General features: G+C 40.5%; 1 protein-coding gene across 1 annotated transcript in view; it reads right to left on the bottom strand.

The window, feature by feature from the left end:
- The window catches only part of PPIL2 (peptidylprolyl isomerase like 2), a 76,231-nt gene that overhangs the window by 47,329 nt on the left and 2,139 nt on the right, over positions 1-26,763 (bottom strand). Inside the window, exons 5-8 of the mRNA XM_062590263.1 lie at positions 26,572-26,623; positions 11,129-11,180; positions 8,835-8,926; positions 6,911-7,000 (exon numbers count right to left, since the gene is read on the bottom strand). Coding sequence (XP_062446247.1) covers positions 6,911-7,000; positions 8,835-8,926; positions 11,129-11,180; positions 26,572-26,623 — 286 coding nt within the window. The remainder of the gene's footprint in view (positions 1-6,910; positions 7,001-8,834; positions 8,927-11,128; positions 11,181-26,571; positions 26,624-26,763) is intronic.

Genomic DNA, 26,763 nt, shown 5'->3' with positions numbered 1-26,763 from the left:
GCCCTACTATAGCCACTCTGACAGATCTTCATCAAGACATGGGATGCCAAAAAATAGATATTTTATCTTTAAGATATTGCATTAGAAAGAGACCTTCTTTACAAAAATCTACCAAGAAATAGGAAATCTGAACCTACTTTTAAGCCATTTTTGTATGCTCTTGACTCCTGCAATTTCTGTGACAACAAAAATATGACCATCCTCAAAAATATGTATGTACAACTGGTTTCAGCCCTGCACTCCAACAGTCAACAACACGTGTGGACAAAGCCCAGACAAAGGCTCATGTTCTGCTTCCAGAAGATGCAACCTGCCTCTTCCCAAATCTTCTTCACTAATCATAAACTGCAACATCCACCAACAGAAATGACGGCCTTGCACTTCAGTGAGCCACCACTGCAAGTAAAGCAAGCAAGACTGCACGCCCCTTCCAGGGAAGGGGAAAATAATCTGGATAGTAATACTAATACAGACAAATGGATTTATAGCAAGCCGCTTTGCTGCTGCTCATGGCAAAACTGAAGGGCAAGATTCACTCCTGGAAAAGACTCTTCATAGCAAGCGGAAGGGAGAGAGGGCAGGAGACGGCAGTAAAGATTAACCAGGTAACGTTTTCGTTCTGTTCCTCTAAACACATCTTTTTGATTTACTGATTTATAGGTCTTCCAAAAATAAAAAAGGACATCCAGATTATCAGTGCCTTATGAAATCTCAAGTGTTTTGCGCAGAGGGTACTGTGAATCAGCTTAGTCCAGATCATTTCACAAACAGCTCATTTAAATGCTTACTGGCTTAACTAGCCTAACTGCTGGTACTGAGCAACTCAGGCCAAAAACAACACCCCCCTCCCCTCAAAAGAAGAAAAAAGAAGAACAAAAAAAAAAGAATAATAGCTTCCTTCTCTGTAAGACATTCCTCAGGGCTCTCCAAACCTTCACTGAGCTCCCCACCGGCAGCTCAACCATGGCAGTATGAAGGACACTAAGGGCCAAACTGCTCTCTCGCCTTAGAGACCGCAGCCCTTCTGCTCTCTGAGACCCTGCAGAGCTCAAAGCCACCACGACCAAAACGAGACACCCAAGTCCTGGGCACAGTTCTTCATTACATGCAGGTGGGCCATTTACTCAAATGGTCACCTAGTGACAAGGCAGACAACTCAAGCATATTCCCTAGCTGGCTTCCCTCTGCCCGCGTTGGAAAGAAAAAACAAAAAATGTTCCACAAGTTGAAACTTGAGTGTCACCTTACACAGGTTACATAGGACAACTCACCCACAGACTCCTCCCTCTACAAAACAGCATTATGAGACACTAGGAGAAGTCTGATTAGAAGCAGATAAATACGTGTACTAAGTCCAGGAGTAGCACATTGAATATTAACTTAAACACAAGATACCATTTGCTTCTACTGTCCCCAATAGCAGAAATAGATCTGGCCAGTCCAACCTGCCCTGCAGAGAACACAGACTAACATCTTACTGATGGTGAAGATTCCTATTGCAAAAGATGAGCATTTTTCAAGGTAGCTTTATGTAAATTTAAAGCGTGCACACATTCTTCAAACATATCACTTCAGGAAGAAAATTGTCTCAACATTAATAATCAGCCTGCCAAGTTCCACTCAGTGCCTCAAAGACAGTTCCTGGGCGCAGAACCAAAGCAGTCCAACCAAGATGTGAATGCTGACACCGTACAGACAGAGAGGCTAACGTACTTGTTTCACGAAAGCCTTGAGCTCTGCTGTATTAATGGTCTCTCCTTTTCAGTGAAAGGTTGAAAACATGAGGAATATTCCAGCTCTCGTTAAGATTAAGGCCTATGACATGAAGCCTGCTGGATGATTATTGCAAATTTCTGTCTTACTTTATGAATCCACCTTTTGCTAAGAGCTACAAGAGGGTGGGATCTCTGCTACCTGCAAAGGGAAATGCCAAGTTATAAGGAAGAATCCTGAACACCTAAATAGCTTTTGTTCATTCCGGTCAGAAATTGGTGTTTTTATTATTATTACAGAATACCATTCTGCTGTTTAAACATTACCTTGCTGTTGTTGTGAAACTAAAGAAGGAAGTTCTGTGTAAGCACATTGAAATCAAAAAAACCAAGATGACCCACAAAGAGCAGAGCTAATTGACCTACTTCTGTTTGTTTTATCCATGGGAATTTGAATAAATATTTTTAAACATGCTAACATTCTCAAGGTCTTTCTAATTAAGCCTACGAACTAAAAACTAAAATTTAGCAAATTACTAACACAGATACTGACTTCAAAGGGTTGCTAACAATCATGATTATTATAAATCTCATATTTGATGTTTTCCTGAAAGTTGAGCTCTGAAAACAATCTTGAGCTTTTTTCTACTTTTTTCCCTCAACATTTTCCAGTTCATCTACTCAGAGACACAGCTTAAAACTCATTCATCTTAAGCACCATACACACACACACACAAAAAAAAAAAAAAAATCAGGTCAAAAAAAATACAGAGTCTGAGACTGTGGGATCTCTTAGAGGCCTGGTTTCTTTATTAACGTTTGGTTGGCCATACTACATGCAAATAACTATTTTCAGGAATGTTATCTTCAAATCACACAATTTGGAAGCATAAAAAACACAGCAGATCCGATGATAAAGTCTGACTCCAGGCATGTTAAATTTGAGAGAAGTTCTGCAAATTGACACGACTGGTTTCCAAACAACTCCCAGTTGGCATTCTGTCTCTGAAAACAATATTGTGAATGAATGCCCCCAGCCCAGCGAGGCAGCCTTGCCCCTTGGCTGCAGGTAGTTTCAGACACACTGTCTGCTCAAGAACTCTGCCTGGACTGCAAAACGCTGGGACTTCTTGGGTTTTCTTTGCATTTTTCTCTCTGGAACGGGGCCATATTCTCCCTCCTACCCCCCAGCTGAGAAGTTCAGCGTGGACCACAGCCCAACATGCCCCCTCTTTAGCAGCCATCCGGCACATGCAGACGTATGTGCCTGACTCACTGCCAGAGAGCCCTCACTTGCAACCGAGAGAAAATCTGCTCTGACCTCCTGCCACACGAAGAGCAAACGAGAACTGGCTGCGGACTGAAACATCAATTAATGGTGTGCTGCTCAGCTACCTCCAGCTAGGTTCATTAGTTATGCTCCCTGTCACAAATGCCAATGGTGTTTAACAGCTTGTCAGGAGCCATGTCTTGTCTACAGCTGATTAGGTTGTATGGAAACAATAAAATTGACAGAAGGAAGCACGTAAGAGTATGAGCCTTTTCTCCTTTGCAAGCCTGTTTGCACTCTGCCCAAGTGCGCTTTTGTCTCTAGTTATTTCTCCCAGGAAAGCTCCACCCGCGTCCGTGGTGCAGAGCAGAGCCGTTAGCCAGCAGCATCGCTTGGGGAAGGCTCTGGGCAGGCTGCCATCGGAGAGGGACGATGCCTATTACCTTTGGCATGACAGGGCAGGGTTTTATTGCAATTCTTCCAGCTACAGGGGAACAGGCAACCTCTGCTCCTGCATTGCCTGGAAGGGCTGTGCATCCCTTGCCAGCTCCCCTCCCCTTGAGCACAGCCCACCAGTAGCTTCTACGGGTTTCCCTGAGCAGGAATAACTTTTTCTGTATCCCCACAAATTTGGGGGCCATTTTATTTCTGATTTTTGTACAGAGATACAGGGGAAGGCAAAGAATTTGCAGTCATTTCTCAGCTTGGGGGCAAAGGGGAGCTCTTTTTTGCTGGGTACCTCTGAAGACTGCCCCAAAATGGGTCGTGGGCCTCATGCAAGCAGAATGTCATGACAGGTGTTACTGTGCTCTCCTTAGGAAACTTGCACACTGATTGTGATCAAAAGAAGTCCATAGGATTCAATAAAAATAAAAAAGTCCAGCTGAGATGATGCTCACCAGAAAAGATAGCATAGACAGGTTATTAAAGTTTGCACAATGTTTAGCACAATAAGGAAAAATTTGTTTGTATAAATAATTTGTAAACTACATTATTCAAACTTTCCATTTATCTTGCTCTATTTCACTACCAAACACATCTACCCCATCTGCTTCCTAGGACATTCAGAGTCAGACTCTGGAAATGCTGTTTGCTATTGATAAACAGAGCTATTAACGACAGTCCTATTCAGCTGTTATTTGCAAAGCAGAGTGGGGTTTTTTTTTTTTTTTTGGTTGGTTGGATTTTTTCTTCTTTTTTTTTATAGCAACCTCCTTTATATCTAACCTTTTGCCAAACAGCAGGGTCAGTGTTACCAGCTCACTCAATACTCAATTTACATGGGGAAGGGGGAAAACAAAGTGATAAATTTCAGCACATAATTGAAAGAAACAGAGGACACAGCTCTAGAGCCACAAACTGGAGCACAGCAGATTGCAGTCACGAACCCTGGCGGGGAACCAAAGCCACAGGTGGCAGAGCTTGGCAGCACGAAGCCATGACGCTTACTACAGCACTGTCAACATGCGAATTTGGAGGAGATACTGGTCTGCCTTCACAACAATTTGCACAAAGAAAATACTACAAGAAAATAACAGCAGATTCATATATCAAATACACACAGGCAGTAATACCCAGGCTAGCCACACCACTTTGAGCTGATCCTGGTCTCAAATTAAGCATGTCAGGCTTGGTGGCATCCGAGTAGGAGAAATCTAGGCATACCTGCAAGTCGTCTTCTCATTCAGTACCCTAGAGTCATTCTAGCCTGTTTGCTGAACATCCTTGTTTGAAATAAGATTTAAAAACTATTTGGATGGAGGGTCAAACTTTAGTTGGTTAACCACCTTCGGATGATCAAAATTTTTTCCAGACTAATCCCAAAGACAGTGAAAGTTCTGCAATTACTAAGCTGCTTTGAGACAATAACACCACAAGATTTTGCACTTACAAAAACTTAGCTAACATAAGGCTGTAACATATTGTTTATTTAAGGGGAACAAATCTACTCATGCACTATATACATCATCCTAAATCAGAGAATCATAGAATGGGCATAGGAGAGGTAGAAGCAGCGTCTGACTGTAACCTCCATGTAGCTGGTAGGATAAATGTACAAGTGACTGGACACTGATCATAATCTGCTTAGTTTCTATTAATGGACATCCTACTGTGAGCAAAAGAGAAACCCAACATGTCAGGAATAGAACTGAGATAAGAAACATTGATAGGTGTTTTGAAACACATTGAAAAACACCGTGTCGCCACACAGGCATCACAAAATTGCTAGTCACCACATTCTGAAGCTTAGAGAGCTACAGCATATGGCTGCTTAAATGAAAAATCTAAGCTAGGCCTGTAACAAGAACACACTCTTCATACATGCATTCAATTCCAAACATACAAAAAATACCAAAATATTTTAAATAACTGCACATTTCAATTATTCCTTCAAAACCATTTGGTCTTCCATACTGCTAAACAGAAACATTCTCCATTCACTCACGTCTCTTTTTACTGTTCCAAATCCGTTAGCAATCATGCAGTTACATTCAAATATCATTCTGCTGGGAAACTTAATTCTGAAAAAAGTTGTATTTTTGCTTTCATTGGATTAAAAATGTTTTACTTTGTTGTATTGATACAGGAAAGATACAGCCATGTCCCCAAATGAATGGGGAGAAAAAAAAATCTGTAAACATGTTGTTCAGCATTGGGGGGCAGCAGAGAAAAGATACACTTCAATTAAAGTTAGACATAAATGAAAAATATTTTTCTATTCAAATTAGACTGTATTAGTCTTGGTTGCTGGCAATTACCTGTTCATGAGAGATGCACACTAACTCATGACTCCAATAATAATAACTTTTGAAATTTTCTTTTCCCCAATCTTGCAATCATACAAGCTTAAAATGCCTTTATTTTACGATTTATTTTTTTAAACAGAATTTTTATACTTTTTATCTTTTTATACTAAGCTTCATTTGTAAAATAAACATCTATTACATTCTGAAATGCTGCTCTACAGGCTTTTAATTTAGGTTTTAATATTGTTAAAATCATTAAACACTGTAACATCAATATCTCTTCACATTTAAGAGGAAAAAACATTTCAATTTTGGTGGTAGTAGTTCTCTTCCATTTTACATTTCATAGACTTACATCTTCTCATTTTATAGTTTCCCTTTAAAAACAATTTGGAGTTAGACAAAAGCAAACATTTAAATGAAATCCTTCAAACTGCTGCTTATTTTATACTACATGTAGGGAAGCTTTCTATAAAAATTGCTTTTCCGAAACTTTGACTATTTTAGCCTCCTTTGAAGACTAAGAGAGACAATCAACTTCAGCTTTAATGTGAAAGTCTTCTACATGCAAATTTTCACCATTCCAAAGAATGTTGTTTTGGGTAGCACAGACCATGTTACACAGGCTGTCCACAGCTGAAGATGATTCTGGATATACCTCTTCCTTTCCCTTATCCAGTCTCAACCTTTACCCTAACACAATTCTGTTAAGTCTCACAATAAAACAGTGGTGCAACAATTTTCAGATAAAATGGATAGATACAAACAAAAATCCTTATAAGTAGTTTCATAACTAAAATTTATGATTACATACATCTTATGTTCAGTAAGATCCTGTGAACTGGCAACACGAGTACATCTGTCAAAATTCACATTTTTGACTTTTTTGTGCACCATACAGCTTTATTCTTCAATTCACAAACTTCAGCTAATGCAATCTACTTATATATAGGGCGCACAGAGATCACTGTAAATATTTTTCAGGCTCTAAGTTACTTGGCATCATTGTGGCTCATCTAGATAACAAAGAAAACAGAGCAAGTCTCCTAACCAACACCACATACAGAACAATGCTTCTCAACTCAGTTACTTTATTGTAAATGCTGTAACAGTCTATGTAATAACACCTCATCTGCAAAAAAAGGTATAATATAAGACACGCAGAGGAGAGGAAAGTTTACCTGCAATGTCACAATGTCTTGCCGAGTGAAGGGCTCATCTGTCAAGAGATCCTTGTAGCTCTTTGGTTTTATGTTCAGCTGCTCAACTGCCTAATGGCCAGGTGAAAGATACAGATATTAAAAAAATCACACTGTAATATGTAAGCATTACAAGTAAAGACGTTATGCTATCCAAACCTTCAGATATAAAATGATGAAGAAAACAATTTCATCCCTCCATTCTCAATTGGCAGTTGCAGTATTTTCATTGTGTGCCTTAACAGAGATGAGAAATGAGAAGCCTTTATTTCATCTCTACCTCTGTTCAAGCTTTCTTCTTAAAAAAAAGTAATCTGCATTCCCTATTTACACACATGATTTTAACGCACATGATTTTAAACAAATTCATCTTAAAAGTGGTGCCAAAATAAAAAGCCCTGCTTGCAGTTTTCTAGGTCAAGTATTTTACAGATGGTATAAGGCAGGCAGCTTTAACACGGGGTTCCATCTCCCCCTGCCCATCAGGGCCTCTCAGTGAAAGATGCATGTTCCAGGTCAGCTGGGACAACAGCACACGCAGAATTGCATTAGTCCCTCATACTCTATCTACCCCACTGCTGCATCTAGCCTGGAACAATGCTTATGTCCACCTGAAAAAAAAATCAAACGATGTTCTGCAAAGCAGCAGTATGTTACTTCACAGTAAGAATCAATGTGGAATAAATACATTGTTCTTACGACCAAATACATCGCATGAACAGATGACTACGGAGGTCTACCTGCAAAAATACAGGTTCAGCATTACTCATCCAATTGCCTTCTAGTCTCCTCAGCTAAAATTAATAGTATTTTTCTAGTAACTCCAGAAGTCTACACATGAATTGTGAGCTTATAGTAAATATATAAATGTTTTGTTTCAAGTAATATACTCCATAAGAAACACAACCTCTTGACCAAGCTTCTCTTTAGGAAGCACTGTATTATAAATACAACAAACTGAGTAACAGTTTCATAACATGGACAAGCATTTAACAAAAACTACTCTAAAATCATTCTTGATTTTCATCACACCAATCAAATCCTCAAGTTTCCAGAAGGAATAGAAAACATTTTTTATTTTAACCTAATCTCAACTGTTCTTGAAACTGGAATGAAGTCAGTTCAACTACAACAGAGTAATTTTTCAAAAATGTGACAAATCTGGCATTTTCCCTGTTTGGAAGTGTTTCAGCTTTTTTCCTCTCTTAATATCCTAAAGTTCTACAGGAATTTCCCATCAGTAAATTTCAAGAAGCAGATGTTTCAACATTCAGACGTTTTATAATAATAGATATGGTGAATCCATAAATTGAAGGATTTATCTGCTACTGAAAAACAAATAACACTTGCTTTTACAATAAGATTATACAAATAAACAAAAAATTACAACAGAAATTCCACTTGGGATCACACAAACGTTCACAGAACACATACTGGGTGTGTCTACTAAGGCATTCTCCCCACTCTTTCCCCAGCTCCAGTTAAAATACTTATTCATTGGCATTAACAGAGGGCAGGCGATTTGTGTTTTGGTGATGACTTCGTATTAGAAAGACGACAACAGAAAATTTGTCTATTAATTCAATTGAAGAGCACATAAAAGCAACACATTTGGTCTACAAATCTCTACAATATTTGGTTCCATACAAATTAACTATGGAAAAGACTTCAAAAAGTAAATTTAAATTGTATTGTGGGTTTACTGATATTCTGAAGGCATAAGTGGGGTGACAATTTGTGCGGTCAAGACATTTCATGTCCACGTGAAATCAGTTCCTCTCCATATACTTTCATTTCCCTGGCTGTAAAACAAGAATAAAACTTACCTATCTTTGTAAAACTGTTTATGATCTTGAATCAAATGCATCAAACATAAAATATTAACAAAATGCAAGACAGAACCTACCTCATAGGCAAATACATTTCCAGTTGTCTTGATGGCCACAATATGGGAGTTATTGGTGAATACAGTAAACAGCACTGGACAGTGGTATTTACCTAATAAGGGGAGAAAAAGCCTGAATTTGGGATAAACTGCTCATGACTTCTAAAATATGGAATAACTCTGTTATCTTTGTGAAGAATATTTACATTCCTTTTCAACATAAAAGGCAACTTTAATGTCTACTTATTGTTGTTTTAACTCATGCTGATTCTTCAGTGCTAAACAAAAAAGTAACTTACAAGAGAATTTTAACTCAAGAAATGGAAATGCAGTTTTGAAATCTACTGCCCTCAATCCCCCAGCACAAAACTTCGTCTAACATGCTTGATACCTATGAAGTATCGTAATATGATTATTGTTGTTGTAATCAAAGTTTTATTGAGAGCATGAGCCTGTATCTTTTACGTGCCAGTTGCTCCATTTTCAGCGTCATTCTCAGGAATACAACTTTAGTTTATACCCAAAAGTTCACAGCAGATGATGCCCTTTGAAAGCTGTTCTGCTTTTAAGAGACGAGAGCATTTTGTATTCAAACATGGCAAGCAGAATCTCATTAAATCTGAACACGTTATTCAATAAGGAACCCAGCTTCTTCTCTAATCAAGCTGTGAATTTTCCCAAGAGGGTCAGCATAAATATTAAGCATGTCAACAACAAGCAAACTGATGGAAGCCAATGGATGAGGAAAAATAAAAATGCCTGGATGAACTCAGTAGAAAGCAATTAAGAGAAGATTATTAATACTTTATCAGTTTGCTAGACTGGCAGTTTTGGGTAAGGTTTGGAAATAAGTTGGGCCTATTTGATTCTTTTCTTCCTAATTACCATCTGAAAATCAAAGCCAGCAGGGAGACCGGAATATATACTGCTCACAGCACCTACAAATACAGGCAAAGCAATCACCTACCGAGCATTTACCTATTAAGAAATCAGCCAAAGGAGGCACTCTGACCTCCGACATGCAGAAGCAAGTAAAAGTTTGGCGTTATTTTTGTTAGTGTCACTAGAGCTGAAGGAAAGCTGTTACCACAAAGGCCTGAAATTCAAGTGAAAGTTCAGAAAGGATTTTCTAGAAGTGGCATCAGGGCCCAACTGCTGAATACATAAACACACTAGTGAAATGTGAAGCCTCATTCCAGCTTCATAAAACAGATCACCCTGCTTTCCTTTTTAGCACAAGTGAGGCTCATGAGGGCACATACATGCCGTTGATCTGAATAAAAGGTATTCAGCTAAAGAGGCATCATTAAATGGAAGAAACTGCAACATATGAGGGCCTTTTTTATTGGACAGGTGTGAACAGAAAAGATTCTGTATACATAGCAACATGTTGTTTTCAAGAAGTGTTTGTTGATAGACCTAAATATAATTTTTACGCTTCCTCTTTTATTGCATTTTCCCTTGATCTGCTAATGACATAACATACCATTTATTTTTTATAATTATTTATTTTTATTTTTTTAAAGGGGGAAAAGATTCTGAGGCTGCATGGCTGCCAGCTTTCCACCTCAGCATCATTAACTGGACTTCTTTAAGGAAAGCACAGTTTCACCATATCTTGCAAAAACCTTGTCCAAAGTGACTACTGATCATTTTTAACTCCCTGCTTTTAAGGTACATGGAACACAAGACTCAGAGGAAATCCATCAGCTACAGGAGTCTGAGAACAGACCACAGTCTATGGACTTTGGTAGGGTGAGGAGACAAACACTTCAGAATTTTATTCCCACCTGATCCTTGTCACTCTCACTTCAAAGGAATCATTATCTTTCTCAAAAAAAAAAAAAAGATAAATTTATTTCTATTCTTTTCTTTTATTCCTGGCAGGTTTTGAGGCTGCTTTCTTTTATGCTGCTACTCATGAAATCCAACACATTCATTTACCAATAATTATTTTTATATACAAAATGTGGTTCAAAATCAAATGAACAACAAATAATGCCACAAATAAATTTAGAAAAAGATGAGACAGTACAGAAATTCCAGCCATTTCTGAAATTTTTCCTTACAGTAAACAGTACCTTACTACAGTAGTAGCTATAGTAAAGTGGAATTGTTGAGCAGTTTCCAGCTCCCCAGTGTAAAGAGAACAGAAATGGGGCTTTAAAGATAAACATGTTGATCAAAGCAGTTATTCCACTCAAAAAAATAAAATAAACATAACAGAGAACACAAGCTACATGAGTAGGAGACAAACAAGGTTTTATTAAAGCATGCACTAAGAAAAAGAAATCACAGAAATTCAATGCACTTACCTTCACTGTTTTTAGCAAAATTTAGCTTTATAAGTGACTTGGCATCTAGTTTCTACAGAAAATAAAATACGAAAAAAAAATAGTCACAACAGAATCTAACCATGGAAATAAAAGGAAACTGTGACATTAGTGTTAGTACTTTAATATTTCATAATTAATTGATAATAAACTGCAAGTCATTTGAATCATCACAACCCTGGAAATCTAAGTGTTACAGACAGCCCAAAAAGTGAGGCTCAAGGAACCTGAGCACTGGAGGATGATTTAACAGTGTTGTAGTTTGATATAGTACAGTGCTAAAACAAAGTGAATAAACTTGAGAACTAATGTAGCTTTGCGCTGGCACAAATCAAAAGGGGAGCTGGCATGAGAAGGCAAGAGGCAAAGGTTATTGCTAGTGATCAGAAGGGACAGTGCTGAAAGGACCTCCGACGAAAGTCAAAGCCAGCAAACTATTTTGGCAGTCAAGCTTATTTTTTCTGAAGTAGCTATCATTTTTCTTTTCCTTTGGCAAACTCACAGTGGAGCACACGGTAACTAGTAAAGCACTGGCAATAACGAAGGGAGGCAGAGGCGTGACTGAGGAACCAACCGTGCTGGGGACGCTGGGGCAGCCTCCCAGAAGGCAGCTTGGGAACGGTTAATTCCTGCAGCAACTCCGTGGATTACAGGACTGTGGCAACAGCTGATGGAGGGAGACTGCACAGGCTGGCGCAGACACTTTAAGGCGCTCTAATTCAGAGGGAGCGCTGCAAACTAAACCAACTTCCACACAGCACTGGAACGATTTACCCAGCTTTTTGGGGCGGCCCGCACGCAGGTTGGAGAGAGCAAATCATTCTGGAAGATCAGGCTGCGTCCTTCTCGGAGCCTCCCTAAGACACCAAAGCCCCCAAACCTGGTGAGAGGCCAAAGTAAAGGTGCATCTTCAGTAACATCTTGGGGCAGGCCCACATACGCTGGTCATTTAAGAGGGGCAGCAGGATGCAACCTGGACACCGCAGTGGCATGGCGGGGCACACCAGGACCGTGGTGAGCTGCCCCAGGTCCCCCCAAACCCACAGCAGGACTCGCCAGGAGGGACAGGCAGCGCTCAGCTGTGGCATCCAGCCCAGACACAAAACTGAGCCCGGCAAGCAGCAGGCTTCAAAGCTGAGCCAGGAGCTCAGGAATAAAAAAAAAAAAGCCCTTTGATGGTATCGGCTGTCAGAAACAGTTTCACTGCCAGATTCACCCTTAAAAGCACATGGAGCACAGGCCTTTCAAAAGAAACAATCAGTTCTCTTCTCAAAACATGCACCTGAACAGATTAGGGATGTTCTTATAACCCAGACAGCTCTTTATAAACAGACACGAGTGGAGACCTGCCAGCCGCGGCGCCGACACTGCTAGTTCAGTCACTGAGGCAAACAGTGGGAACAAAACCGTGCGACGCTAAGTCAGTGGGTTTTTCTATGTCTAATCAAACGCCGTATTCTTGGTTCAGAGCACACACGTTGTGACAGCTGGATCTGAAGGAGGGCGCTTCTCCAGTTGTTTTTAGTCACCTGGCAGGCTAATTCGCTGCCAGGAAGGTAACTATCCCTCTGGCTTATTCGCAAGAGGAACAGAGAGAGACAGGGAGGGCTACTAGGAGAAAGACAGGAACAAAAGAGAGAAGCCAAAATAGGTGATATTTTGTCCAACAGTCAGGAGATGCAAGACCAGTATGGTTGGTTTTATTAAATGGATTCCCAAGGGGGTAAAAAGAAAAAAAAAAAATCATCTGCACACTGCTAGGATAGAGACAGCAAGGCAACAGCAGGTTCTCAAATGACTACATGAGTACAGAATTTTATTCATTTACTTATTTACCTTTTTACTAGAATAAAATTGTCAAAGAAGTAGTAGGGAGATAGTCGAGGTGCCAAAAATGAACATATGATCCTGGACAGATCTGTTCAACCTAAACAGCTTATTAACACAAAGCAGCAACCATCTGTGCACATGTTGTAGAGCAGCCTAAAAATCATGTTTAAAAAGAAAAAAGCTTCTTTAGAGAAACGACCTCTGGAAACACTGACAATTTAAAAGGAAGGCCTTTCAACTATCTTCCTGGCAGACTTTAGCTGTCCCCAAAACATGTGAGCAGATCATCTTTAAACAAAAAAATACAAACAGTTCTCCAGGAAAGACTCTAGCACACCTGAAAATTCAGATTTACACCTTGACAGAAATTTAGTGGAACAGAGATTAAATTTGCTATACAGACTTAAAAGGAACGAAAGTTGCAGTACAGCGTTTCATCTGTCAAAGCGTGATGTGTCACTGCAAAGGCCGCCAACCCCTTGGACTCTTACTCTGTACTCAAGGAAATAGTACGGCACTGCAGGCCACATCTTTCCATAATACAGAAAAATGTTATATTTCAGCCTCAGTTACTCACAGTGCACCAGTTGCTTAAGCTGATAACTGTTCTCCTCTGTCACCAGCTCTTACACAGTCTTGTATTTTAACAATAGATTAAGAAATAGTAATTTTCCTTTAAGAGTTGAAATGCATGCATGGATCGGAGTTTCTTTCCGGGATGTGGACTCCACGCCGGAGTGCCGTACAGACGCCGAGGCTTCACCGCCTCGGCCTGGCCTCCTGGCACCTCAGCTCGCGCCCTTCGGCGGAGCGCTGCCCTCCAGCTCAGGGGAGGCCAGCGGCGCGCTCGCGCACGGCCCGCTGCCGTCTCGCGAGGAAACTCCCTAATGCTTCCCAAGGGTGTTCTTTGTGCAAGCTACCCACGGAGAGGGACGCAAATGGACTGTGGGTTGCATATGAAAAAAATACACAAGGAGACTATCACTAGGGCTACACTTGAGAATATTTTTAAAGGTTGATTAACGTGTCTAATGTGTGGAAAGACAGGATTTGCCAAAGCAAATCTTTGGAGCACCAGAATAGCACAAACAGGCTCTGCTGGGCCACAAAGAGTTCCCAGGGCCGAGAGAGGCAGCGCCGTGGCCGAGACGGGGCTGGCAGCGTCCGCAGCCGCGCGCGGGGCGGCCGCAAGCAGGGGCTCCGGCCCGCGCACCAGCCTTTCCCCCAGCCTTTCCCCTTTCTGAAGGCCTGCACCTCGCACAGGAAACCGTGACAGAAGACGGCATCTGAAACCTGCGTCATCTTTTTTTTTTTCCTCTCTTCAGGTTCTTTATTTCACATGAAAACAGGATTATCCGGCATGTGGGTGAATCTGCTTTTATTTATGCTCCATCAAAAGTCAAAGCTTTCTAAGTGCCAGAGCGCAGTTTGTTGCCATGGAAATGACCATTATGCCAGAGGAGCCAGTCTTCACAGGAAGAGACAGCGGGAGCGAATGAGCCCTTAAATGAGTTAAAGTACTTGTTTTCATGTATTTCTTATTAGTAATAAAACATAAAGGAGCTAAAATACTGCATACACAACTTGAGGTCAAAGCTATTTCTAATCTGAGCCTCCCCGCTCCACGCACCTACTATCAAGTTGCACTAAGATTCCAGTAAAGAAAGGAAGGAAAAAGCTCTGTTTATTAAAAACACTTCATCTAATTAAAATTCCAAATTCATAATCAAAGCTTGCAATCAAAATAAAATGCCACAAGCATGCATCATTTCCCCTAAACAAAAATAAAAGCTGTATATTGACTTCTATAAATATTTTAGGCAAGAATACTGCAAAGCAGAATCATTTAATGACATGTAATGCCAGCTGCTCGACAACAAGGGAGGACTATAAAAAACAAAACCAAAAAACATTACGGCTTTTTCCTCAGCTGACGCCTCACTCGCAGGCACACTTCCACGGAGCCAGCCAAGGCTACTTTGGGCTGTGACCTACTTTCTCGCAGCAGCATCCAGCCCCCTGCTCTCCTCTCTTGGCTGCCATCGCTCATCCCTCCTGCGCTCCCAAAGGGCAGCAGCTCCTTTATAGCCGCTCAAAGCAGAGGTTATTAGGATGGGTAGGTTAGTGGGGCACTGTGGCAGCTCTCGGATGAAGCGTGCCGATCGTTTCTAATTAAGCCATCCTTTGCCATCGCTGCGCCTCTCGCGACGACGCGACCTACAACTCCAGCGCATCGATCAGCGACGCGCTCTGCCTCCCTTCGGTCTGCGGCAGCGTGGTCGTGCTGGCCCTGCCGGACACGCACCCGCTGGGAAAACAGTCCCAAGGGACTCACTCGAGTCTTTAACCACACGTGGATGGAGTTGGTGACATGCAGCACGAGCTGTATTTCCTAAATACAGATTTTCCCATTTTATCAAAATTAACTGAGTTAACATTAAAACGTTAAACACTTACGAATCAGATCTCTTCCTACTGGCCTCTGGCAGGAACACACAATAATCCAGTAATGCTATCATGGGGAAAAATTAATGTATCACATCTGAACCGTTAGATGACACCAAGTCAAAATCATCCAGTGCTGACATGACCATTTGGTAGGTTCTCATCCTACCAAAACAAGCAACAAGGAACACCACAAATAGAAGAGAAAACCAAACTAAATATCAGTATTAAAATTGAATGTTGCCTACCAAGTACCAAATTCATCTTAACAGCACATGAATTTTGTATTAAACTCTTGGTTTCTTTAAAGAGACATACTATTCTATGTAACTTTACATTTCAAGAAGTCACCATATAATTTTTCCTGATGTAGGACCTTCAAGAAAAATGGGGATAATAATTGAATGCTGGAACTGTATTTGAATAACTACATACATACTGTTACTTATTTCAGACCTTTAAGGTGGATTTCAGTCTGATGAAAGGCACTGGAAATCCTGATTTCTACACATTATGGGAATGCCACAGGAAACAGCAGCACTAGTTTAACAAGATAAGCTGTATTCGTGTAGTTCAATACTTTATAGAAAGTTTTGGATCAAAAACCAACAGGACAGGACAGTCTCCTGATTCAAGCAAACACTCCTACGCACAGTTCAACAGCATATATGCTATTTATTTATCACATGGACAACTGCCGACCAAGTGCTAAAGAGAGAACCTCAATTAACTTCCGTAACAAGTACAGTAAAAATACAGCTTCATCCAATACTTTCATCTACTATGGAAGTATATACAAAAGATCCTTTTCTACCCACTTCCAGACCACTGCTTTTCCATATCTCAATTTTAATTAAACTGACACCATGCAGTCACCAAAGCTTCGTCTAGAGAATAATAAAGACATGTTTGATAACATACACACGGCTCACAGATACTAGCAACAATGTTGCTATACCAAAGAGTAAATTAACAAAAAATACTGTGAAAAAAAGATGTGCTGTTTCGGGTATAAGATTAAACCTGCAACCTTAGTGCAGTCAGAAGTCACTGTTCCAAAGAAAGCATCCACCACCAAATCCACAAAGATTTATGGAAATAAAGTTATGCAGCATCATCAAAAAGCTAGTCTCCAATTTTAATGAAGAATAGGCAAGCAAAGATCTGTGGGAACCTCATACTGCATCTCATTTAATGCTAGAGCATTTCACAGCTGCTAGTTTTTCCAAGTGTCACAATCATGAAAACCCATCCACTGTGGTGCACACTTCCATCAAAACAAAGAAGGGAGGGGAAGAAAAACAAACAAACAAACAAAAACAAACCATCTGTTCAGTCTATAAAATCTAGATGTAAATACTTTTTTTTTTTTTTTTTTTTTTTTTTTTTTTTTTTTTTTTTTTGCTGTAAGGGAAATAATGCATTAGGAATAATGCTAGACATGTTTATCTGTGTCCAGAGCTGGCTTACTAGATAAAACGTTACCTACCACCACCACCACAATTCCCATCAGCAGAGTGCAAAGGGGACACAGCAGCTTGGCCAGGGACTCTCAATACTGGGGAGTTTTAAACTGCTTTTTATGATAAAGCCCTTGGACAGTAAGTCTAGGTAAATCTCATCATCCTTGCTTTCACTCTTTCCCAAAGACTTAGAGAAATAAAAAAACAAACCCTCCTTTTAAAACAAAAAAACACAAATGTTTATTAGTGTTGTCTGCACTGCTACCTACTGTAGTAGGCAGATACAACTGTCTACTACACACAAATACAACTTTGGAAGAGAAACAGCCAACAATTACCTACATGTTCACCAGTAAGAAAGGAAAGTCCTCTCTCAGGTTATTAGCTAACCAGGACCTTCATCCCCTTGACCTGCATGTACTTTATGACTATTACGAGTCATGACACATGATTTTCTGATTGTTGCTCTGGGCAGGAATCATATCCCAATATGTTTCTGTCCAGAGACCTTGGAAATTTATGGTCACTAGTCAAATATTAACTCATGCAGCCTGTTGGCTAAAAGCTAATGATTTCTGAAGCAAATGAGGTAAGAAGATATGGTCCAGTTGCTGCATATTGAAGAGTTCATTTTGTTGAAAGCAGATTCTAGACATCTAAGCAGAGGGGCCTATATTTGCTATCCACTTAGATAAAAATGCACCTGGAGAGAGTTTTTTAATGAATCAATAGAGAAGACTGGAAACATCTGTTTCTGAAAAACATGCTACATCCAACTGGAAACAAAAAAAGAACAGGAAGAACCACAGCTCATCATGGCTAATTCCTATTTATAAAAGTACCTGCTTCTTCTGAAATGACTGAAGCTATCAAGAGAAAACTGTCGACTTAATCATATTCTGACAGCAACCTTCATGCCTCAACACATACTCTGAAAACATTTTCTGTCTTAAAATATCATGTATAATGTATCAAAGTATTATCAGTGTTGCAAGAAGAGATTAGAAAGTATTCCCTCTACTGTATTAGGCATTCACCCAGCATTTTTTGTGTATAATTAAGATTATCTATGTTCAAAGATAAATTAAACTAGATGTAGAGAAGTATGACTGTGACTATTTGGGGAACAGAGAACCTACAGGCAAGATGAACATATGACAGGAAAATACAAGTCTCAACAAGAAAACGTCAAGAAAGCTTTGAATTCCTTTCTAACATATACACAGCTGTAAACAGCAACTGTGAGAAGAGCAATACTAGCACAAATGGAAATGAGAATAAGCCCCTCAAAATCAAAATTTAAAGAAGATATCTGTCAACTGGAAAGGCAGCAGGACAACCTCTCAGCAACTGTAGCAGGGAGAAAGAAAACGAATTCAAGACAGCACAAAGTTTACAAAGTAAATTTCAGGAGAGTTGAAGAGCTATGAGAGTCTTCCAGCCTTAGGCTCCTGATCCTTTCACTCTTCCTTCTGCAGCACAGGAATATCACCTGAACTGGATTTCTCTAAATCTTTTTTAAACAAGACTCCCCTTGGCTTTACTCCTGGAAGCACTGTTCTCTGCACTGGAGTAAGCTATTACTCAGAACAATGTTGTACTGCTACCCCCACTAGAACTTTTCTTAACACCTTCCCCCCCCCAAAAAAGAAAAAAAACCTCCTTCATTTCAAAAGTGAAGTGAAAAAATATAGTGAGTTTATCAAAAGGAAAAAAGGGCAACTGACATGTTCACCTGTGTAACAGCTGAACATTTGACTGAATTGCATCAGACAGTTTAAGAAATATCCCTTGAATTCTAAAGCTGAAGATGTGCCAAATTCTTCTGACATGCAGGTAACAAGTTTCCCCTGGAGAAGATTTAAATTTCTCATTTATTCATCAGTTACACTAAAACCAAATGAGACCTGAAGTTACTGATCCACCTAAGTGATCATTCATTTTCAATGCTCCACGGAGAAAATGCAACAGGCTACTTGGATTTCAGGAATTGTCTCAGATCTTGAGGAAAAAATCCCCATGAAAGGAGGATGTTGCGTTCCTGTATTTTTCTAAATAATGAAAACTATCTTGATTGGTCAAATTGTTTTCCTCATAATTAGATAGTCCCAGTACTCTAGAAATTGAAAAATGATGTGGAGATAGCCTGACTATATAAGGCTGCACAGCATTTTCCTCTCACAGCATTTTATATTTAGACAAAGAAAGAAAATGCTCAGAGTAAGCACATTCTCTTTGGAAAGAGTCAGAGTGAAAAAAAACTTTTCAAGAGAGAAAAAAAAAAAAGTAAAACTGAAAAGTCATGAGGAAGAACTGACTCATGCTGCAACACGTCACCTTTAAAAGACCCTCCAAATCCTACGATAATATTGCTGCCATGCTGCAGAAAGGTCTAGACAAGTACTCAGAAAGGTCATCATACTCAATACTATCTACAGCTATTACATTTTCCTGACAGTGTATTCCAATGTCAGCTACTACTACCCTGGCACAAGAGAGGTCACCTTCAAACCACCGATCCCTGTCTGAGGACATCCATTACTTGCCGCTCACTAGCTGGAAACATACCTGGAATAACATAGTTAAAACAGCAATTTGCAAAGAATTACCACACAAACTGTAAGAACTAAGTTGAAAATCACAGTCACCATTGATTTAGCTAGTAAGAATCACATTAAACATGAACTTGTCCTCTCCTCCATTCAGGCCAGAGACCTGTTCCACTCAGCTCATGCAACACTGATGGTTTTGTTTGTGATCCTGGCCTTTACCCCTCTGGCTCCTGTAACCCATTTACCAGAATCCATTCCTGAAGCACATGGGCTCTGTACTGATTACTTGATAAAGGCGTAGAGCAATCTGTAGTGAATTATAAAACCTTGGCTGGAATTTAACCTGTGCTTTAACACCTGTTCTACAATGCAGTACCAGGTATTTCTCACACTTCTGACTCCATGAAGTTTCTTTCATTACAACACTGTAAAACAAACAAACAAAAAATATCCAAGCCTTCTTTCTCGGGTGAAGAAATAATTATCAGAGCTTTCTATCTTCGTATCTATGTTCTCAAAACATACACAGGGTAAAAAAATACTTAGTGTTTAAGGAAGTTCCACCTTTGCTCCAACCTCTGTATCCTTTTCAGGCAGGATTTCCCTTATTCAGATAGCCAAAGACTTTTTTAGAGCAGGAAAAACCCACAATGTTGTAAGGCTGTTTGTTCATATTTAAAGTGTGATTAATATATTCAGAGAATATAGGAAGTAATCCTACAACACCCCATCTCCATCAACCTCATCAGTAAGCTTCTCCCACTTCAATACCAGCAACTAATTTCTGAGATTGCCTGAACTTCAGTTATCAAAATGAAAAGAAAATGTGCTTTCATAATTAAATGAGGTAACAACAATCCCCAGCACTTGGGAGAAGAATGAGCTCATAAACATACTTAAGAAATGTATTTGAGAATGATTCTTCTAAAGTTTTAAAATAACAGACTCGGTTACAACTTCTTCTTGGGGGATGAAAAATTAGTATTTCTGAAGGTGCCTGTAACTACTCAGGCAAGCATCACATTACCAATTTCAAACAAACGTTTAAAAAACAGCACTGCCCACATCTGCATGCAGCAAGGTTTGTATGCCAGCAGTGCCAGATAGAGCAGGTGCCCGCTGCGCCCTCTGTCACTGCTGCAGGGCACAGCAAGGGGCAAGATCTGCCTCTACAGGTGCCTTCAAAGAGTGGATCAGACAGGCTTAGCAGACAAGGCACGCACCTGTACTGCCAGACATCTAAGACCCTCAATTATTTGATCACATTAGTCATAATCTCAGCCCTGTGACATTTTTATTTGGTAAATTAAGGACTAAGAGTAGGGGAGAACAGCAGCAAATATTTACCTTTACGTGGAGTGAGACTTTGGGCAGAGCTCTCTTTTAAGAAGGCAGATCTCCCAGTGGGAAATTTTGGAGATCTGCAACCTTCCAACCCCAAAGCTAACCCTTACTTCCCATGTTGCTGGCTCTGACTTCTGCTGCTTTTTTGTATCACCAGACTCCTTTTTATGGATATCTTCTATGGCAGCCCAAGCAGAAGGCTTTCACAATTCTAGAAAATCCTCCCAATTTGAAAGATTTCCTTATTTCTCCTTGGTAAGATGCTAACTTACAGAAAGACTCTCTCAAAATAGCCTATAGGTCCAGATCCTAGCTTTGCAGAAGACAAGGCACAAACCAAAGTGTGTTCTGTCTCATTTGGACTGGAAATGTGAGTCCTAATGTTTTATGTCCCACTAAGTACTCATCTCCATGGTTATGATCAGAAATTTCACAATGGAGCTGAGAACACTTTCCCAAAATGTATTTCATTAGAAACCATACCTGCAAAGAATTTTGATTTCAACAAATGCTATTTTCCATCCACTTTGTCAAAAAAATACCCACCAACCACCTGACACCATGCAAGAATGGAGGAAAAGGGACTGGTAAACAGTTTCCAGCTGGCTGCCAGGGGCTTGCTCCCATCTGAACCTATGCAACCCATCAGCAGGCAGAGACCAGCAGGAGAGCCAAGCTTGGGCTCAGCCCAGCTCCTGGCAGGTATGGCAGTGACTGTCCTTCCACTCAGCCCTAGCGTGGTGGCAGTAGCTCTGCAGCAGGGCAGACACAGCAGAAACTGAGCTGGCTCACCTGTGCTTTTGCAGAGGAGAAGCGCTCACACATGGCGCCCAGCAGCCCAGGCACAAGGGCCGGGCGCCTCTGCAGAGCAGCACTACCACCTTATCTGCGGAGATCACGAAGCTACAGCAATCACCAGGCAGGGCCTTCTGGTGTCGTAGCTGCACTCTTAGGTGTACATTAAGTTCAAGTTAAATTAACTTGACCGAGCCACCAAATTTGTTTTGCCCTTCAAGACAGATCCATTTGTGACAGCCACACATGCCCCTGAAGAAGGGCACTGCTTCTTGGGGTTATGCAGACTCAGCAGCCATATGAATTTTAGCTTGCTCTGAGAAGTACACAAAAAGTTTGCATAGATGAGTTCTCTACATGAATTTAAAAACAGATGTCCTTACAATCACCACAGACTTCGGACCAAAGCCTTAGAAACAAATACCAGAGACAAACTGACTTGCAACTGTCCAAAAGAACTAAATTTCCACAGAAAAGTGGGAACAAGGGACCAGGACTGTAGCTACTTCTGAAATGGAGGAGAAACAATTTGCCCAGGGTTACAGAGCCAGGCTCTAACAGAACTGAAGGTCAATCTCAATAATGTAGTCTGCCCACACATATCGAGAACGTCAATGAACCAGAGTGAAAAAATTGGTCTTTACATCGAAAACGTTACAGTATGAAGGAGAAAAATAACTCATACATAAGATATCTGTTCCAAAAATCTATTTTGCTTGAAATTCCTGTTAAAAGGCACACTGCTACCTTCACGCAGCTCTATCATCTGCTCATATTTGAGACTCCAACAAACCAGATAGGACCCGACCAATCTCATTTCCTAGAAGCAGCACTCGTGAGCCCAGCCGCCCGCCTGGGGTGGGCAAGTGGGCAGCACTGGCAGCGCGCTGCTGCATGACACGTTCCGGCAAGCCTGCAGCTCTCTGCAGGCCTGAGAGGCCAAAGTGCTGTTCTCAGTGAAAAGGAATGAGATTACTATGACTTTCCCAGTTACTCTTTATTTGATGCAATTTCAGTGTAAATATAAGCTAGAGCAGTGTCCTGGCAAAGCTGACAAAAATGTAAGCAAGTCAACACCATCTGACAGGCTGTGGTTCAGCTGCAAGAGATGCACTGTTTCTTCCAAAATTATCAGTGCAGTAACGGAAGTGTTTTTTTTTTTTTTTTTTTTTTTTTTACTGCTCTGCATTATTAAAAAGAAAAAAAAAAGAATCTAAGGTTACTTTCTTGAACAGCTCATGGGAAACTCTAGACAAAGGTCAACAGTAATTTGTTTCTCCTAAAAAGGATATTGGTGTCCACACTGCACCTCAAGAGGACATTCAGAAAAGCAAGAGGAAATAAACCATGAGAAATTGTAGGGAAGGAAAGAAAAAAAAAAAGTGTTTTAAACATATCAAAGAATAACTGCAATCTCAGCATTGCAAAATTCCTTTAAAAGGAAGGCTAGTGCAATGGTTTAGGGTTCGGAAGAATCAGAGCAGTAACTTTGCCTACTTCTAGATCAGTTCCACGAACATGAAATTAATAAAAGACTAGCACAATTCTACCTCCTGGGAGCACTGCAAAGATAAATACATTAATGATTGCAAGGCTCTCAAAATCTTCACTGCGGGGGCCACTTCAGAAACAAGACAGCTAGACAGAATTAGTGAGTACCATGAGTGTGTCATTAACAATACCTTTCCCAAGTAGCCTATTGATTTATCTCAAATGTTTAGCCTGTAGCAAACCATAACAACACAAGTACAAGCCACAGAAGACTTCATTATCATTTTTAACTTCAGGACAAAAAGGAGAAAAATGCTCTAGAGCCTCACCACTGTGAGGAATCATCAGTTTGAACAAAGTAATTTCCTCAGCTGTCTTGCAAAACAGTGGCGTAGCTTATCTGGTCCAATTCCTTTTAAACAAACCTGGAGACTTGCAGTTCTCTAAGCCACCAACTCATCACAGATTTTTTTTCTGGCTTCAGCAGTGAGCAAGTGGTACAAGTAACAGAAGGTGCATGCGCAGTGATAAGTTAAATAGAGGGTGATAAGCACTAAGCCTGGGGGTCAGTAAAGTTTAGAGCTGCATAAACTCAGCTGACTGATTTCCTCTATCATCTACCCTGCCTTGTCCCAGCACACCCCTCCCCATCCTGCCCAGCACCATCCTCCCCCTCATAAAAACAGAGCTGGCTCTCTGGGGAACGACAACTGAGTTACAACATCTCTTTCAACCCCATTCTTCAAACTATAGTTCCACGAGACTCGGTACAGCGGTGCTGTGCACTGCTACGAAGTGCAAACACCTCCTTTCTCTTGCATGTTGTGTGGAACACCTTCGTCCTCTGGAGGACGGAGTGGTACAGCATGAGTAAACCTCGGAATAAACAGGAAGGAGAAAGGGCTCCCTAAACAGGGCGATACATAGAAGGTGGGGGAGAAACTGGTGAAGGAGAGGTGGGAGTGACTGCAGCTCAGCTGTGGAAACACAGGTTTACTATGCCAGCAGATCTCAAAGCTGGACTTCATTTGAGCATTTATGGCTCAGCAGGTAAATCCTGCACAATCTCACTTGTTCCATAAAGCATAGTTTCCATCAGTAGAAATAATAACAGAGCACTGTTGCTCAGGGACAAGGAGCCTGTGTTAAAACACTGCTGCTGGGGAGGAATGGTGCTCCCAGCAGAGCACAGGCAGTGCAAGAGGGAGTGTACAAATTAACCAGATGTAACGGAACAACTCTGTTAGAAGTCCACAGACCAAACGTCATACATCAAATTTCCACTCTGCACTCCACAATACCACTAGCCACATTACACATCTTGCTTAGCATTTACAGAAGTACTTTTAAACCACATCACGGTTCACAATATGAAATGAGAACAGGTGCAATGAAGTTGATCTGAGTGAAAACAAGCAACTTGGCAACACTCCAAAACTCCCAATCAACACATAGAGCAGTAAGGCATTATGTGGGTGGCAAAGACAAATGAAATAGCTGTAATTCCTTTCCTTCTGAGCAACGCATATTGACCTCCTCGTGTACAAAGGCAGGCCTCTGATGATCACAAGCAACCACAGCCGCAGTCTGCTACAACTCTAGAGATATCCAGTCTCAGACAGACTGCACACATCTAGAGTTGGAATGCTGCATCTGTATTTAGCTTCTCCTTATATCTGTCTGCTGGGAAAATCTTTAATCAAAACACAAGATGTCTCAAAGGTAATCTGTTACCACAAAACAATCCGCAAACCAGCCAAAACTCTGTGCACTAGCTGCCACCTAATGTTCAGGAAAGTAACTGCATTTACTTGAGGAAAAAACAAGTTTCAGTACTTCACACAACAATTTCTATTAATTCTTTTTTTCTCTATGCCCTAATAAAGAGTTCATTCACTTTAAACACACCAGCAAAAATGTAACACCAACAGGGAAACCTCTCCCGTATTTCTTCTTTATCTGGTGTTCTGTAGCTTCACATTATTATACAAAATAATCCCTTAATAGTAAGCTATCACTTATGCAGAATAAAGGAATATAAAACCTAAAGCATTGATTACAGTGTGAAATCCTAGTCTTATAATGAACTATTATAAGAGATAGGACAGAATTTTTCTGAAATATATTGCCAAAATAAAACTAGCGCAGATCAATGCTACTCTGAGGTGCAAAACGAGCTATCTCCCTAATCTCCATAGAGCCAAATATCCATTTGGGTAGGAAGCATCACGGCAAGTTTTATCACAGATGTAGAGGTGAACTGGCCAGCATCTTGCTCCATATAGAACAGAGTTCTGCTTGTATGAGGCAGCAGCACTGAGCTTTTTCCAAAATCCACCCATCTATCACTCACCAATTAAGCTTTGTGAGCACTAGCAGTAACAGGGAAGTCAGCATATTCCTCTATACAGACTTTAATTACAGCATGTAATAAATTGTAACTATTTGTTCATTGTTTAGAAGGAGGAATAAGCCGATGAAGGGGGAGGAGGAGGTTTTACAACAATCAGGGTTGAGACATGGTGTCAGACAAATAAATTATGGTAAGCACAAAAGCTTATATGACCCCTTGTGGAACCAGTGTCGGGGCCCTAGCTATCTTGCAGGACTATGAAGAGCTGAAGTAAGCAACAAGCTGCTCAGAGGTTTTGAAGGTAAAAGGATAAAGAAAAGATAAGCAGGCGCCTGTAATTTTCTCACAGAACAGCATCCCAAAAGGGAGTCAACACAACAGATAAGCAAACCCCTGTGATCACTCACAAGGAGACAAACCAAAATAAAGAGACAGAAGACGACCACAGCCTTCCTCTCCACGACCACCAGAGAGCTTCAGACGACCCCCCCCAGCAACTCACACATGCGCAAAACACACCAGGAGATTACAACGCAGATTATAAAAAGGGGACTGTATGTGAAGGAGGCGCGCGCCGTTGGCGGAGCTGAGACTCCCCGGCTGCCCAGCGCTGTTTTGCTTGTGGCTGCTTACTTAATTAAATAAATTGTTCACATGATTTAACAAACTCTCTGTATGAATTAACCTTCAAGAGAGTAACTTATGACACAGCACACCTGTAGTACAAGCAAGATATTCTGGGAATTTTATATAAATTAACTGCTCGCTTCCTCTACCACACAGAAACACAACAAACAAAAAAAAAAGAAAAGAAAATGTAACACTCTCCTCTTTCCTCTGGCACCTCCCCACACACAGTCAGAGGCCCACTATTTTCTGCTACAAAGATAATAAGCAGGATGGCAGCGAGCAGATGTCAGGTCTCAAAACTAAATAGTTCCTTTTTATTTTTTTAGCTAAAAAAAGGAGATTCTTAATAAATCTGTAGTCTAATTTCAGCAAACTTACTCTCATAAGTATCGTATTTCAAAATAACACTTTCATTCGACTTCTTTTTGTTTTCAAAAGCACTTCTGTTTCTCCCACACATTAAATAGGAAATTGAACATAACCAAAGCCAACACATCACGGAATACAACCATAATTACTCACTTCTCCTGTGATTGGATTGGTTCCATATTTCTTTATCCAAGGAACAATGCTCCTGAAATGAAAAGGGATAAACTAGTAAGAGAAAAGTGCCACCAAAAACCTCTGTTTGCTTTGACGGGCAAACTGCTTTTGCCAACTTGCCAAGACCAAATGATGATCACACAGAAAACTGAGGCACAGCTGTAAGCAAGT

The sequence above is a fragment of the Rhea pennata genome, chromosome 17 (genome assembly GCF_028389875.1).
Source record: "Rhea pennata isolate bPtePen1 chromosome 17, bPtePen1.pri, whole genome shotgun sequence".
NCBI classification, from domain to species: domain Eukaryota; kingdom Metazoa; phylum Chordata; class Aves; order Rheiformes; family Rheidae; genus Rhea; species Rhea pennata.
The sequence above is the reverse complement of the archived record's forward strand: the minus strand, read 5'-3'. Positions and strand labels throughout refer to the sequence as shown.